The sequence below is a fragment of the Strix uralensis genome, chromosome 11 (assembly GCF_047716275.1).
Source record: "Strix uralensis isolate ZFMK-TIS-50842 chromosome 11, bStrUra1, whole genome shotgun sequence".
NCBI lineage: Eukaryota > Metazoa > Chordata > Aves > Strigiformes > Strigidae > Strix > Strix uralensis.
The window spans coordinates 11,435,001-11,450,499 of record NC_133982.1 but is presented as its reverse complement, the minus strand read 5'-3'; the positions used below and the strand labels follow the sequence as shown (position 1 = coordinate 11,450,499).

The 15,499-nt window shown below is 40.3% G+C and overlaps 1 protein-coding gene across 8 annotated transcripts in view; it reads left to right on the top strand.

The window, feature by feature from the left end:
• Positions 1–15,499, top strand: part of MAP2K5 (mitogen-activated protein kinase kinase 5) — a 141,399-nt gene that overhangs the window by 74,279 nt on the left and 51,621 nt on the right. For 5 of the 8 annotated variants that reach the window (XM_074880151.1, XM_074880147.1, XM_074880150.1 and 2 more), the window contains exons 16-17: positions 982–1,053; positions 14,719–14,748. In XM_074880151.1, the coding sequence (XP_074736252.1) occupies positions 982–1,053; positions 14,719–14,748 (102 nt within the window). The remainder of the gene's footprint in view (positions 1–981; positions 1,054–14,718; positions 14,749–15,499) is intronic. The other 3 variants (XM_074880149.1, XM_074880152.1, XM_074880148.1) reach the window with 1 other exon arrangement.

Sequence of the window (15,499 nt, the reverse complement as noted above, 5' to 3'; positions counted from 1 at the left end):
TGTTTTTTTTAGGTTATGGCAGTTGTGGAAAGCTATCCTTAAAGATAATGTGGGCAGCACTGTGTTTTTTACTTAACATTCATGCTGCGATAAAAGCTCTTGACCTGGGATTAGCAGTGCAGAGTAAACATCCGAAAACACATTGGACTGGCACTAATTTGGGAGTTTGTTTTCTAAAAAAGGTCTCTGGATTATTAAAGACTAAAAATACAGCCAGTGCTTTGTAGGTGGTTGGGCTAGACAGGTGCATTAACAGCACAGTGGGGAGAGAAGTCTCATGGAGCCTTTTATTGTTACATTTCATGCTGTACTTGACCTTGGAAATGCTTAAATTGTAGCTTTCAAGTAAAAACTAGCAGTTATATTTTACAGCATTCTATTTCATGAGGCATTAAACTTGCTATTAATAGTTTTGAGTGAAGTCTTTTTTTCTATAGGTCAAAAATGAAATTAAAAAGTATATAAAATAAAATTGCTGGCATGTGACTTCATTGATTCTTTTGGCTTCAATAACTTTGCTTTTTAAACCACAGTTACTCCCCAACTCCTTGACTCAACATGAGGAGTCTTTTCCTAGCGTACCTTGCTGCTGTGCCTGGGCTTGGCAGTAGCTGTAGATACCATTGGACTCTCACAACTTGACCTTGCACTCTGCTGTGCTTGTGCAAGCCGCTGGCTTTTTTTGTTGGATATAACAGCCCAAGCACAAATGCCAAGGCCAACTTTACAAGGTGTATAGCAATGCCTGGCCACAAACCTGAGCATAACTGAGTTCTTTGCTCTTGCAGAAGAGGAAAAATAATAAATATAAAATAAGTCATGTTTGAAGAGTGGATTTGCTCTCTGCCAGGTTAGCTGGTGAGCTTTAAGCTTCTTTGTGTTTTCTCAGTTGATTTGTTTGCCCTGGGCTAGCTTTTGTGGAATAAGTATGTATGTTTGTTTGCTAGGCTCAAGAAGATGTTTTTTTCTGTCTCTTTGCAGCCTGAGCGGATTTCAGGAGAACAGTACGGAATTCATTCGGACGTTTGGAGTCTAGGGATTTCCTTCATGGAGGTATGCGAATATCTATCATTTTCATGTGCACATTGCAAGAATCAAATGAAATCTAACATCAAATTATTTTAATGTAGTCTTTGTATACTCTTTTATATCTGCATGGATTTAACTATTGCTAAATTTCTTGGCTGTATTTAGAATGGGTTTGTTCTCACTGCGTTCAATTTGGTTAGATACAAAGAGCATCTGTACAAACCATGTCTTAAACCCTCTAATAAAACTCTGTGTGAGAGTTAGAATTAGAGCGTGGTACATGGATCGCTCTGCATCCTTTCAACATCTCTGGGATTGAAGATGACGGTGTTTCTGTATTGCATCTTCACAGGCCAGGACAGAGTGGGCTATTATTAGGGTTAAAATAGCGTTGTGTAGATTTAAGGTTTTTGCTGGTTAATGGCCTTGCAGAATCTTTGCAGAAATATTTGCACGATGGTCTGAGTCTCTCCCTGTGTGATTAAATAAAGTGTTTGTATTTAAGTGTTCGCAAGGGCTTTGAGAAAGATTTCTCACAAACGTAGTTTCAAGCAGGAGGAAGTCTTATCAAAATTGAAGCAGTTCAAAGAGAAGGTGGTCGTAAATGCAGTCATTCAGGAGAACCCATGCTTTCTGAGGGTTTAGCCAGAATAAGGTCAGTTTTGATTCAGGAAAAAGGTAGGGTTTTTCAGCTTAGGGTTCATCAGATGTTTTAAGGAACATGAATTTCAATTACTTTATAAAAACGGATGATTGTTTATAGGAAAGGTAACCTAGAGTGTGAAAGCTGAGTAGAAATGCCTGTGTTATGATCGCATCTTGACCAGTAAAGTCAGATCTGGCTTGGTCTGGTCTGGGAGAAGGGACAAGTAGCTCTGGTCTGGTGCTGACAGAAGGGTATGTTCGCGTAGCCTTCTTCGCACAGGTGTGGGCTGGCCACAAACAAGTGAACTATGGTTGGAAACCCTTGTAGCCTTGACAGCTCAAGCACTAAGCTTTCAGGAGACTTCTTCAACTCGAGGACAGTCCCATGGAAGAGCTTTCCCCCGTTTGGAGCAGTTGTTTCTTCCTATAAGAAGAGTTCATTCAAACCGTCAATGGCTTGCATCATCTTTCTTGCACAGCCTGACAAAGGCATGATACAATTAACCGAAAAATATAGGTGCCCTTCCCTTCCCTTCCCTTCCCTTCCCTTCCCTTCCCTTCCCTTCCCTTCCCTTCCCTTCCCTTCCCTTCCCTTCCCTTCCCTTCCCTTCCCTTCCCTTCCCTTCCCTTCCCTTCCCTTCCCTTCCCTTCCCTTCCCTTCCCTTCCCTTCCCTTCCCTTCCCTTCCCTTCCCTTCCCTTCCCTTCCCTTCCCTTCCCTTCCCTTCCCTTCCCTTCCCTTCCCTTCCCTTCCCTTCCCTTCCCTTCCCTTCCCTTCCCTTCCCTTCCCTTCCCTTCCCTTCCCTTCCCTTCCCTTCCCTTCCCTTCCCTTCCCTTCCCTTCCCTTCCCTTCCCTTCCCTTCCCTTCCCTTCCCTTCCCTTCCCTTCCCTTCCCTTCCCTTCCCTTCCCTTCCCTTCCCTTCCCTTCCCTTCCCTTCCCTTCCCTTCCCTTCCCTTCCCTTCCCTTCCCTTCCCTTCCCTTCCCTTCCCTTCCCTTCCCTTCCCTTCCCTTCCCTTCCCTTCCCTTCCCTTCCCTAATATAGTATCATTAAGGTGAAGCTGAATATGTCTTTCGGTGAAGTGCAACTGTTGCTTTTAGCAGATTAGATAGAAGTTAAGTAGTCTGGGTGCCGGCCCACCGCATCTAGACAATTTTTCACATTTTATAGCTTGAAAGTTAACTGAGACTATTGCTATGTTTTCAAACAATAAATTCCTTGTCAAATCAGTTTTAACCAAAATGAAAATACTTAATGCTGAATCATTGCATTCAGATCTTGTAAATCTTTTCCAGAGTCTGACTGAAGCTAACTCTGAATTACAATAATGACATACTTTAACGTGTCACAGGGGATGCAGTTCTTTTAATTTGTTTTACTGCAAATTTTAATGGTTTGTGAATGCTGGAGAGCCCTCACAGTTTTGGGAGAGCTACAGAACGTACTCATATGCTCTGTAAATGAATCTAGCCAACAAAGGGCTAAAATGAGATTGTGTTACATTAAGGCTTGACTATGGTGTTCTTCCTGATTCACAGTGGAATAGAGTGATAGAACTGCAGAAGTCCTACAGAGCAAGCATTTACTAGTTCCTTGGCTGAATTAAAAATGTATTTTGGTGTGCAGCAGCAATCTGATGATTTACCATGTAGACCAAGATACCTGGAATTTAGTTTAGGATTATTAGTAGGTAACCTCTCTAGTTATAAATTTGATTTGAAGGATGAATTTCACATTATATTAGCCAACATTAGGAAAATTCCTTTCATTTGCATTTACTCTCCTCTTCTAAACCTTCTCAACTTTTTTTTTTTTCCTCTCTCTACTTTCCATGAATGTCTTCTGAACCAGATGTACAAAAAACAATTTGGTTCTGTGTGCTTTGTTAATTGGTATGTCATCTGGTCCTCTGAGACCTCTCTTCAACATGATCGCTGTTTTATTGAAGTGGTTTGAGTGATGTGTTAAATGATGAAAGCAAGGACAGTGGCTTAGAAAAATGTCTCAAAAAAGGTGAAGAAGATGCTCAAAGAGCCACACAAGGTCACTGTCATTAAAGTAACACTGTATTGACATGGGGATTGGTAGTGGAGACACCCAGGCTCTTGTTGATGGAACTGTTAAAAAGGGAAGCTAGCATTTGCTATAGGATTTTAAAATCATCTCCACTTAGTAGTGTAATACTCCAGTCCCTACAACTTCGTGCTAGCACAGTTATAGCATGTTAATTTAAAAGAAATGTCATGTTGGGACCAAGTTAGCTAGGGCTGTTCTGACGTATGATAATGTAAAATAGCAGCTAAGTAAATCTTCTCATTTTCTTTAATAATCTTCTGAGCCTTTAAAATGTCTTGAATTTCTTTGCTGCAAAGCTCTGTGTAATGAGAAACTGAACTGTTACTTTTGAAGGTTAAGAAAACTGCCCCCAAAAACTTGCTAGCAGAGTGAGAAAAGTATTAGACGTGTGTGCCAGCTAAGTTTTGAGAGATGGTGAGCGTTCTTGTTCCTTTTGAAGTAAGAGGTGTCTGAAAGTGCTCAGTCTTCCCTTTGCCAAAAATAAAAAATTAATTAAAAATAATAAAATATTTTTTTAAAATGCTGCTACCTTTTTTTTTATTCCTTCATTTTTTTTGAGTTTGCATTTCTCCAGGATTTTCTGAAGTGAGTTAAATTTAATACATAATTTGTAAAACTGTTCAAAAGTGTTTCATCACAAATTGTGTGTTTTCATGAGGTTTTTAGACATTTAAGCGCTCTTGGGCTGACAAGGCAAGTTCAGTTTAAACTAATGACATCACTGTCACTGCACTGAAGACTGTGTCAGCATTTTCATTTATAAAAGCTGGTTTTCAGGCGTTTATAACTCCGTCATAAAATACTCTCCAGGCTGACTGGGCTGAGTGTGAGTGCTGTGTGTGCTCTGTAACTGATCCAGCCTCCCCCCCAGAACCATGCCCTGCACAGGAGGATAAATGAGATTGCCTGAAAGGTCTTGTTAGTCTCCAATATGACTCTAATCCTACCTTGCATGGCTGCTATCTGAAAGTGGACTTCAAAGCATCCAAAATGGGATGAAATACATTATGTTGGTTTTGGATAGGCAGCATTCTTATCCAGTGGTGCCTTTTTGTGGAGGTGTTTGGGGAGTAGGTACGCCTTCAGCTGAGCCGCTGCTCCTGGGCTGAAACACTGCTGCAAGAGAGAAGCAGCTGGGTGAGAAGAGCTTTGGTGGGACCCTGGTAGGGCTGGTGTGTTCTCAGGTCCTCCTGCTTCCCCAGGGGGTTGCTTCTTGGTTTTCTCCTGGATTTTACCATCTTGGAGCTGCCTGCTGAGGAGCGCTGACACTCCATGGAGACTGAGGACCAGTCTCCTACATATCGTGAGGGGATTCTCATTTAAACTGCAACAGGGGAGGTTCAGACTGGACATTAGGAAAAGATTTTTCACAGAAAGAGTGGTCAGACAGTGGAATAGGCTGCCCAGGGAGGGGGTGGAGTCACCATCCCTGGATGTCTTTAAGGGTCATTTAGATGAGATGTTGGGGGACGTGGTGTAGGGGAGAACTTGTAGAGTAGGGCTGATGGTTGGACTCGATGATCCCAAGGGTCTTTTCCAACCTGAATGATTCTGTGATTCTGTGAGATAGTAGGTGAGGAGAAGGGAGTTTTGGGAAGGGAATGGAATAGAGTTGTGATCCAAGCTGTTTGTTGAGGCAAAGTACAGGCTTGCAGATCTTTGCCAGAAGATCCAGGGCTCATTTTACCTACAAATAGAATTGATATTATATTATAAGGAAATGCAGGAAATGAAAGTGATTTGCTTAGGCCACAAACCAAGTAAGTTTTAGAAGTAGAATACAAGCTCATGCACTTGGCTAATGATACCTTTTTGCACCTCCTTTTGTACCACATCCTAGTCTCTACTTTCCAGTCCCTGCTGAGAAAAACAGCTACTTTCCTGTGTTTCATTTTAAAATTAACTTTTCTTGCAAAGGTTATCAGTGTTCTCCCTTTCAGGGAAAAGGAGTTTGTATACCAGTTCTAATGTTAGAAATAAGTTCTTAAAACTCCCGAAATGAGAATTTTAAATCTTTGGCCACCAGAGTTCTCTGTTATCTGTATATCTGCAAGAGCTTTCAAGGATTGCAAGTTGTTTGTGACATTTGTGTTAAGGTGCTGTTTTAAGCAATATTTCAAGCAGTCATATGACAGATTTTCAACAGTTGTGTGCATTCCCCCATATAGGAATACCAGTATATATCCAACAAACGTGCCTTACATTGTGTATTTCAGGCACACATACATATCTTCTGAGCAGGGTTAACACTGACTGCATGCAATGCCTTAGTCTTTTCAGCACGCTTGGGCTGCGAGCGCAGACGGAGATGTAAGAGGAGCTCACTAAGACCACAAAGGCAAAGAGGAGAAACGTGTTTGAAAAGGGTGCTACAAGAGAAGCAGCTCTGCTTTAAGATGATTCTCTTAAAGCACTTCAATCTTTAAGATGTTTAGCTGCATAAAACTGATGTAAAGACTCACGTATATGTAATCAAGGAGAGGAGGTTTCAGAAGAACTCTTTCTAAAGAGCCTGAAATATGTTATCAGTCACGTAGCAGCTTTGAAGTGATAATGGTTCATTATCAAGATTGTGAGCTGATCTGCAGACCATGATTTAGTCTTCTGCAGGATTTCACTTATGTGTGGATGTTATGGTTGGTCTTTCATCAGTTTTACACCCTTACCTAAACAATAGCAGGTAGATAGATGTGGGGGGGAAATCTGAGACCCGAAGCTTGGTGGTACAGTATAGCTTCTGTAGTGGCACTGGAGACTTGGTGAAGGTCTGGTAGAAAGGGCCACAATCATGATGGGGCAGCTGTGACTACTGGAGACAGACATGGACCCTGCAGTGACCTACAGTGTCCAAAGCTACACTGAATAGAGGCAGGAGGAATATTAATTAAGATAGCCCGTTAGAAGATGGCAAGGGTCAAGCTTAAAAGGGAAACGAGAAGTTGCATTTAATTGCCATGCAGAGCAGGAGTCTTCGTATTGTAACAAAATACTTGACTGAAGTGAGGTGTCTGCAATCAAGTGACAGTTCTTAATGGAGTTCTCCTTGCTTTTTGTATGCTTGGAATGAGCAGAATTTTAGTCTGCTTATTTAAAAGTCCTTGCCATGGCAATGCTGCTGGTGCAGTAGAGCCACTGAGAATGGCTCGTGGCAGAAGGCTTGAGGTCATCATTAAGCAAACATGTGAAGAGCAGGATTTTCCCATTCCTACACTGAGGATTCAAGAAGTTAATGCATTAGATGGATCTGGGCACATTTCAGTAGATACAGTATGATATGTCTTAAATCACTCCTCCTTTTTTTTTTTTTTTTACATTTTTTTCTTTCCTTAGTGAATTCCAGCCTTCTCTAAACTAACAAAAAAACCAAGCCTCACTTCTGTGCCCAGCCATCTAATAACCAGCAATGCTTAGATGTGATGGGTGTTTACTTTGTCACTGCAAATCACTCTAAATAACAGTAGAGAAAACTTAAACCAAGTGTTTCTGAAAATGCTGGATTATCATCTCTGTGGGCTGACATCCCTCTGCTGATAGCAGGGCCTCGGGCAGCGCTGGTTTCTGTGGCCCCAACCATTGGCCAGACAGACTTTTCCTGAAAAGGAACCAACTTCATGGAGATGTTTAATTTCTGGCCTTTTTCTGGTTTCATGAAGTATGGCTGAGAGCAGACTCATGTCTTGAGCCCTTGGGTCTCGCAGCATGGACCACTGATGATTGCGTAGGTGTAATTACTTAGTAACAGGCATCTTTCATAAGGAAAACAAGAAAATAAAAAGTGCTTTTTTGCATGAGCCTCATCCTGTTACTCTGTATTTTTAAGGACTATACGTAGTGTGATGTTTGTGACTTGCCTGCTTTGCTCACCCATTGAGTGTGGCTGTAACACAGGAAGAATTTTGCTGAATAACTTGAATTGTTCTTATCGTAGAGTATGTAGTTTTAATCATTCTGTACAGAATGATGCGTTTCAGAAACTTGTTGTTAGGAAAAAGCTGGCCTACACTTTTTTTTTCCCCTCCCTTGAGCTATTTCAAGCAATTGCTCCAAGCAGTGGCCGTTAGCTCCATTTCCTTGTCTGCCATCTTCAGCGGCCACCAGAATGAAGACAGACAATGTCCAGCTACATCACGATCTTTGTGGTAGCGGAATTAGAAGTAAAGGTACCACTGCCTGAGGCTTGGGTCATGAATTAATAATTGCTGTGTAGTGGGGGAGGCCCGTCAGAATAGCTGAAAACAGGGAAGTTGCCTCGCAGAGCGCTATCAATCACTCAGTGACCATAACTTCCAGTAATTAGTGTATTTTATGGGCCTTTGCTTCAGTGACTTGGAAGCACATATGCTCCACTCACAGCTAAACTTAGCCAGAGTAATATTCCAGGATGATTTATCCGCTTGCTGCACTGGGATGTAACCCTATATTAGGTGAAGATTGTGAACTAAGCTGCAATAAAGTGTAAGTTTAGGTACAGTTTGCGCAGGTTGAGACCTCGATGTATCATGTTTCTCAGCAATGGCTCTTAGGCTGCTGTGGGCAGTCTGTGCGGCAGCGAAATAAATAATACAGTTCTCTACCTGGATAGGTAGATGGGTGGACAATTAAAAGATAGCATCAGCTGTGGTGTATTTGTAATATATAGGATTATGTAATATAGATTGATGTTCCCTGTTCTTATACTGTGTAGTATAGCTGTTTCTACTTTTAAAAAGTCAAAAATTTAGAAATGTGTGTCAGTCGAGTCTGCCTTTCCCTGTTATTTAATCAGTTTGTAATGGCAGATGAACTCTCCAGTGCCAGTGGAGATGGAGAACAGCTGAAGCTGAGCTGCATTTCCACCAGCACAACCAAATTTAACATTTTTTTTTCCTTTAGGTATTAATCTAAATCCAGCGAACAAATAAACAGTAAGCCTCTCTGCTCAAACAAGTAGTCTCATTAATCTTTATGGTCCATTTGTGTGAATTTTGCACCTGACAATTTCCATAGATTGGCCCTGAAAGGCCCATGTCCCACCTTTTTCTCTTTAGAAAAGGCACTGCTATTCTGAGCAACACCTTTGAAGACGTAGCAGTAAAAGCCTGGTAATATAAGGGATTTGTGGCAAGGAAGAAATGTGCAATTTAATCATAATTGTCTGCAGTCTTTAGTTTGCAGTGCATTTACTATAGTTCATATTTAAAAGAAGTCAAAGTGAAACTAATTATCTTTAATTAAGGTGAATTAGGCTTTGATTTTTAATATATTTTATGTAGAGAGATCTCAAACTCATCTGCTCAAGCCAAGGAATGTCCCAAAGGTTATTAGGGCATATTTCTGTTGGGCCTGACGGTATTAGTAATAACCTTCTTCCTCATAGTCCTAGACATGAACAAATATGTCACTTCATCAGTCTCTGTTACCCGTGCTTATGCCCCTCCACAGGGGTCGCAGATTCCACAAGTTATCAGCTAATGGCGTTATACATTAAAAATTGAAGCTTTCCTCACTCCGAGGCCTTTCAAGGCTTTGTTCTTAAGCCCCAGACACTTTGGAGTGCAGCTGCAAACTATAGGCAGAAGATTAAATTAATTTGTAACTCTTTTTTCGTCCTGCATTACTAAATCCTGCACATTTAATTGAAACCCTACTTCAAGATGCTTTGTGTTTCTGTTCTTCTTTGTTGTCAGTTTAACCTCAGAAGCACTTTAACGCTGGTAAATTGCTGTTATATCCTTTCGGATTCTTTTTTTTTTTTTTTTAACTGTGCAATAAGAGGACAGTGAAATTGATACTAGAAGGAAAGAAAAATCTTAGAGTAGTTTTTGAGGTATTTAATATTTATTAAGGTCCATACCCTGCAGAGTTTCAGGTGATTTTAAGCCATCTATCTAGGAATGTATAAATTGGTCTTGGAATGAAATTTCACCTAGGGAATTTTATGTTATCCAGTAGTTAAGTCTGATTTTTAAAGTTTCCTGTGTCTGAATGTTCCGAAGTGGCGGCTGCTTTTCCATAAAATGAGGGTTTAACTGCAGTGCACAATCTAAATGCAAAATCCTTAGATGGAAATTTAATTGTGTAAAATGTGCACAAGGTAATTAAGAACAAATTTTAGAACATTTCAGACTATAAAGTCCTCCTTCAGCTAGATCACTAGCGATATTGTAAGTGCTTATTTTCAATTTGCAGTTATGCTGAGAAACATGGAATGTGTCTAAATTAAGAGTAAAAACATCCCATGCTTTTCAATATAACTGTAAATTAAAAAACAACTTGCACAACATAGACAATAATCTAAGTGGGAGACTTTATTGCCTGAGTGTCCTAAAAATATGTTTTGAACTTCCTTCCCTCAGTCACTTTCTGAACAGGTTATGGACCAAGTTACTATTGTAATTCTTATTAACAATATACCAGCAGGCAAGTAAAGGGAGATGTAGAGAAAGCAGTTTGTTAGTGAGGATTTCTGCTTTTCCATTTTCAGTTCCAAAATTGTTAATTACATTATTTCAACAAGTCATTTTAATTTTGTGTGCACTTATCTGCACATTAAACATATGTATTAGAGCACAGGTTAGAGATGCTTTCCAGTCCTCCTTATGGCTCCTCAGTACAGAGGGTTTAGGCAACTGCCTCTACCAAAACCGCCTGCCTCAGATTCTTTTTGCTTTCCCCTATGTGTTTTTAGATATAGTTTGATAAAAATCAGTATGCATGCACACTGTACCTCTGCCTGGTATTTAATAATCTGGGATTATTTTATCAAATACTGGTTTAAAATCTGACGGTGTGCCGTGTACATCCATGGGCACCTCTGTCCAAGTCTGGGGGAGGGCTCCTATCAGGTGCACTTGGAAGTGCCCATCATTTTTCAGGACACAACCTCACTGAACACCGTGAGTGTTTTAAGTGCTCTGATGGGCTACTTCTATGTCTAAGAAAGTCATAGTTTTAACACCACACATGCCGCCGCCCCCCCCCCCCCCCCCCAAAAAAAAAAAACCACCTTACACAGACATGTAGTTGCTCCCAAGTTAAATGGTGTAGAAAAGTGTTATTCTGACATATTTCTTGCTGATATAGTCTGATTCTCATTTGTATTTCCATACCATGCTGGCATTGCAATTCACTGGGCCTTTTTAAAATGATGGTTTTTATAGTTCTTGTGTAGTGGGAAGATATCCATAGGGAAATGAGAACCAGCTTCTTGGAAGTTTAAGCATTTCCGTCTCCCCTCCTTAATATCCAGAGCTACATAAAATACTGATCAGTTCCCAAACCTAACTAGTGTGAATGGAAATACTGTATTTTTGTTGTAATGCCTTAAAAACAAAATTGCAAGTCCCCGTATTTCATCATGTAAATGCAGAGGAGATAAGTTTTTGATAGTGTATTAGTTTGGTAGTTTAAATTTTTTTTGTATCCTGCATTGGGCTTGTGCTACATGTGTTTATATGACTTCCTTGAGACAGATGATAGAGTATGAAAATCCCTTTAGTGAAGCTCTAATCTGTTTGTTTTGGGGTTTTTTTTCTTTACTTTAACTGTGACACTATTTATAAATCTAAATCTACATACAGAGGTCATTGGTTGGCTGAACTTAAACCATTTTACTTAGTAAATTTAATTAAGAAAATACAGTGCAACTCATAAGCAAATGAGTTTTTCCTAGTTTTAAACCAAACCACCCTCTTGAGTGCTGATTGCCTTGCTCGACCCCTGGTGATATAGAAACAGGCAAAATTAAAAAGGACATTAAAGCTTCATTAAATCTGAAACACATTTAGTACAGTGACATATCTGCAGGCTATTTCAGGGAAGATTACATACTCTTTGGTAAGTTTCTTAATTTATAATACCTTGACAATCTTGCAGGGAGGAAACAACTCTAACTAGATGAATCAAGTGATGGTTCTGGGGATGCAGAACTGGCACATGTCCGTGGCTGTATTGCTTTGCAGTTCTCAGTCAAGGAGCAGCTTCCCTGAGAAAAGTGTTTGGTTTTTAACAACCCCAAAGAACTTGTTCCTGATGCATTTCGGATTCCTTGAAGCTCATTTCTCCACCCTGTACTTATGTCTGGCAAAAAACTGATCTTTCCTCAATTATTCTGCTGCCTTTGGAGCCCCTGTTGAGGGATGTGGTGGTCAGGGAGAGGAATTGTCAGTGAGAATGGAAATGCTTAGTTTGAAGTCATCATCAGGACAGTGGTCCTTTTTCTGCTTAAATAAGATCTGCAGAATGATGCCCTGTGCATATAGCCGTCATTATCTTCTTGTTCTACAGTGGGATAACTATTACATTCCGACAAGTCTGTAGCTATTGTAATGACTATTCTTAAGTCATTTGGAAAAATCAGGATTCGTTTTACTTCTGTTCATGGAAGAGTGTTTGGCATTTACAGGCTATCAGAGTAGCAGTGCTTCTTAGAATCTTGAGCAGCTTCCTGGAAGTTAAGGATGGTCCTCCCAAAAGAAGAGAAGATGAAAAAAGGGTATGTTTTAGTAGCTTCTGGTCCTTAGGAGTGAGCATAACAGAAAATGTAGGGTCTTTGCTGAACTATTTAGCAGTGTATTTCAAAGCCTGCCATCAGAGAGTGACACTCTGAGCTGGTAGAAGCTGTGAACCAGACACAAGTGATAGAAAGGATGGAAATCAGGCCTGCTTGGCTCAGGTTGGTTTGATACGAGCATGAATTTGCTGCAGAGAAGCACTGTGTTCAGCACTGCACCAGAAACAAAACTGAAAGGCAGAATTCACCCCAAAGAGCTGAGTCTCAAAGGCAAACCTGGAAGACAAAGCATAGAAGAAACCCAGAGGAGGAAGACAGGTTAAATGGTGTCGCTTTGGAGAACCTGAAGAGATCTTACATGCTTGTCACCTTAATGTTGTTCCCTTTTCCAGTGTCTCTTCTAAGCCTGATTTCTTCTTACATTCTGTAGGTGTCGGTCTTACAAACCAAGTAAACATAACAATCCCCAAACAGAAGTCTACAAGCAAATCACAACTTTCGGAGGGATCAGTGGCACGTAGAAATGTCTCAGAAAAACTGCATATGTTACTGCTAGTAGGGATCCTTGGTCAACACCATACTGATAGAGCAGACCATAATGGCTCCTCCTCCTCAGTCATTATGCAAACTCCCATTGATGAGATACTTAGGAAAGATTGGGGTGAATTTTCAGTGATGCATGGAAGTTTAGATATGCAGTTCCTATAGCAATGATGTCTCTGTGCAGTAAGTAAGTGTTTAGAGATGTTGTACAAACCGAGTAGCTCCTTTAGAACCCCCTTGATACACCTGTAGATTGTCATGACAAATACTATCTCAATATTGCGAAAGCTTCTTTTAAGAGAGTCACCAAAATAATTGTTTAATCTCTTTGGGTTTCTCTTGCTTGCGTCTCTTACACAAATGCTTCAAGACCTACTCTGCTTTTGTAACGTCTTCCCTCTGAGGATCTGGAAGAAGTTGACTGTATTTGCTAAGGCTCACAGCCAAATGGCTAGTACGATACTAGGTTTGGACAGCAGCTGGATTTGCAGAAAGGGCACCGTCTCTGCTGTTTTCTCGTTGCTTCCACTCATGCTGTCAGCTTCTTATTACCTTCTCGTGACCTTTCTCCTGAACTGGTGAGGCTTGAGTATGTCTACTGGTGTTTGCCCCATCAGTTCCCCACCTTGCTACAGCTCTGTCTATACCTTATTGTTCATACTTAGGATAGTTTTGTGCTGCCAGCCAGGCTGAAATTTCATCGCAGGTTAGCACAGCTGCCTCAGCTGCAATCTGGCTATAGGTCAAGTAACCACGGCACTGCAGAGCTCAAATATCAGTGGCTATACAGGTGCCATGAAACAGCTTTCACCCAGCGCTGACGTGTGGTTCAGCCTTCGCAGTACATGACATGATGGCTTAGACCTTCAGCATTGATGCTGTTACTCAGTCTGATATGAATGTACCTAGTTTATCATGCAGACAAATCAATGATAGTAGAGCATCCATAACCTTTTTGGTAGACCTCCTTCTGAAGGTTGCTAAGGGGAGGATTCACGAAGGCTAAGCTGAGTGTAGAGAAGCTCATCTGACTATGGCTTCTCTGTAAACCATGGAGAGAGGTGGGCTTACCCAGAAAGCACGTCAGAACAGAGCTGCTCTGAATGCCCTTTTGAAGGCGTCTCTGTCAACTCTGGAAACCCTTGTCCTTCACTGAATAGTAGACAAAATAACTTAAACTAGTTGTATTTTGCTGAAATCGTTTCCAAGGTTCAGATACCAAATGGGAAAACCTAAAGTCTTGTACAAAGAATTTATCATGGAATATTTATTAGCTATGGCATTATGGCAACAGAACCGTTGTTGTTGGGTCTAATGCTGCTACTAGCAGATACTGTAGTAATGCATCGATTAACTTACAAAACAGCGTGGGCAACAAACTCGGTTGGTATTGTGTGCAATTGAAAGTAGATCTAAAAAAAAGACAAAGTGTTGTCTTGTGGGTGCCACGATCTCTCTCCAGATCCCATTGACATGTTCCTAGATGGGTTTGATACCGATAAGGAAGCAAACCTCAGCTATATAACCCAGATTTTACTCTGAGCTAGTTAAGGAAGGACTTTGGGAGTTCAGTGCATGCTCTGCAATACCTGTTCGTTGCAGATAATTATCAGTAAAGGTCAGTGTCGTTGGCCTCGCTATTGAGGCTGAACTGGTTTAATTTAGAGAGTCCTCGGGAACTTGGGCATCAAACAGTGTTACTGAGTGGTACAGACAAAAGAGCTTGAGAAATACAGAGATATTCAGAAACATAGAACAAGGGCTAATTGTTATGAATTACTCCATTCTAAATACAGCTCTTTGTGTGTTTTCAGAATTACTGTTGCTGACATTTTCCAATTTATACAATAGTAAGAGTTGAGTACTTTTCTCTCTTTAAGAAAATGTGCCCTCCATGCAAATCTATATAACTAGACAAATATTATTTCCTTTCCCAGCTTGCTCTTGGGAGGTTTCCATATCCTCAGGTAAGATTGTTCATTACTGCTGTTTGCCACTGTGACATTCATTCCTATGTATGAAGGTGCAGAGAGCAATTGTGAACATTTGAGCCACATACAAATAAATCTGTCCTGTTAAATTGAAAAGTGGTATCTTGAAGGAGTCATTTAGAAGTCTCTATTGATTTTTTTTTTTCTCTTCTTCAAACTCTAGATTTTCTTTCCCTGGAGACAATAAAAGTTATGATGATGTTAATGATTGTTCTGTTGTGAGATTAAAAAATAATCCAGTATGCACAACAGTGCTTTTGAAGCAAGAACGTGTAGCTACTCCTTTTTTATATTTTAATTTTTAATTCCAATTTTGAATAATGGTACAAGGGTCTAAAATCTTCTCAAATCAATAATATAATGTGAAAGGAATACTTAAGGGAGCTCTGGATCCTCCCTTTTAAGAGGACCTAATATTAGTATTTTATTTAGATATTGGCATTTTCTAACTTTCCACTGACCTAACTCAGTTTCACTCAAGTTGGTGGTAAAGCTATTTCCATCTTCAGTGGCAATGGTTAGGCCAATGCTGAGCCTGCATTACCATGTAGTATTTTACTTTGTCCGTATGCTTGAAAAAACATGAAGCTCTGAACAAAACAACCAATCCAGAAATAGGTTTGATGATTACTTCAAATTCGTATTGTAAGATGAATGTTAGAATTCATAGTAACAAACTATTCTGTAGTTCTTCAAATTATTCTTTCCTGGGAGAGGGGGGAAAAGT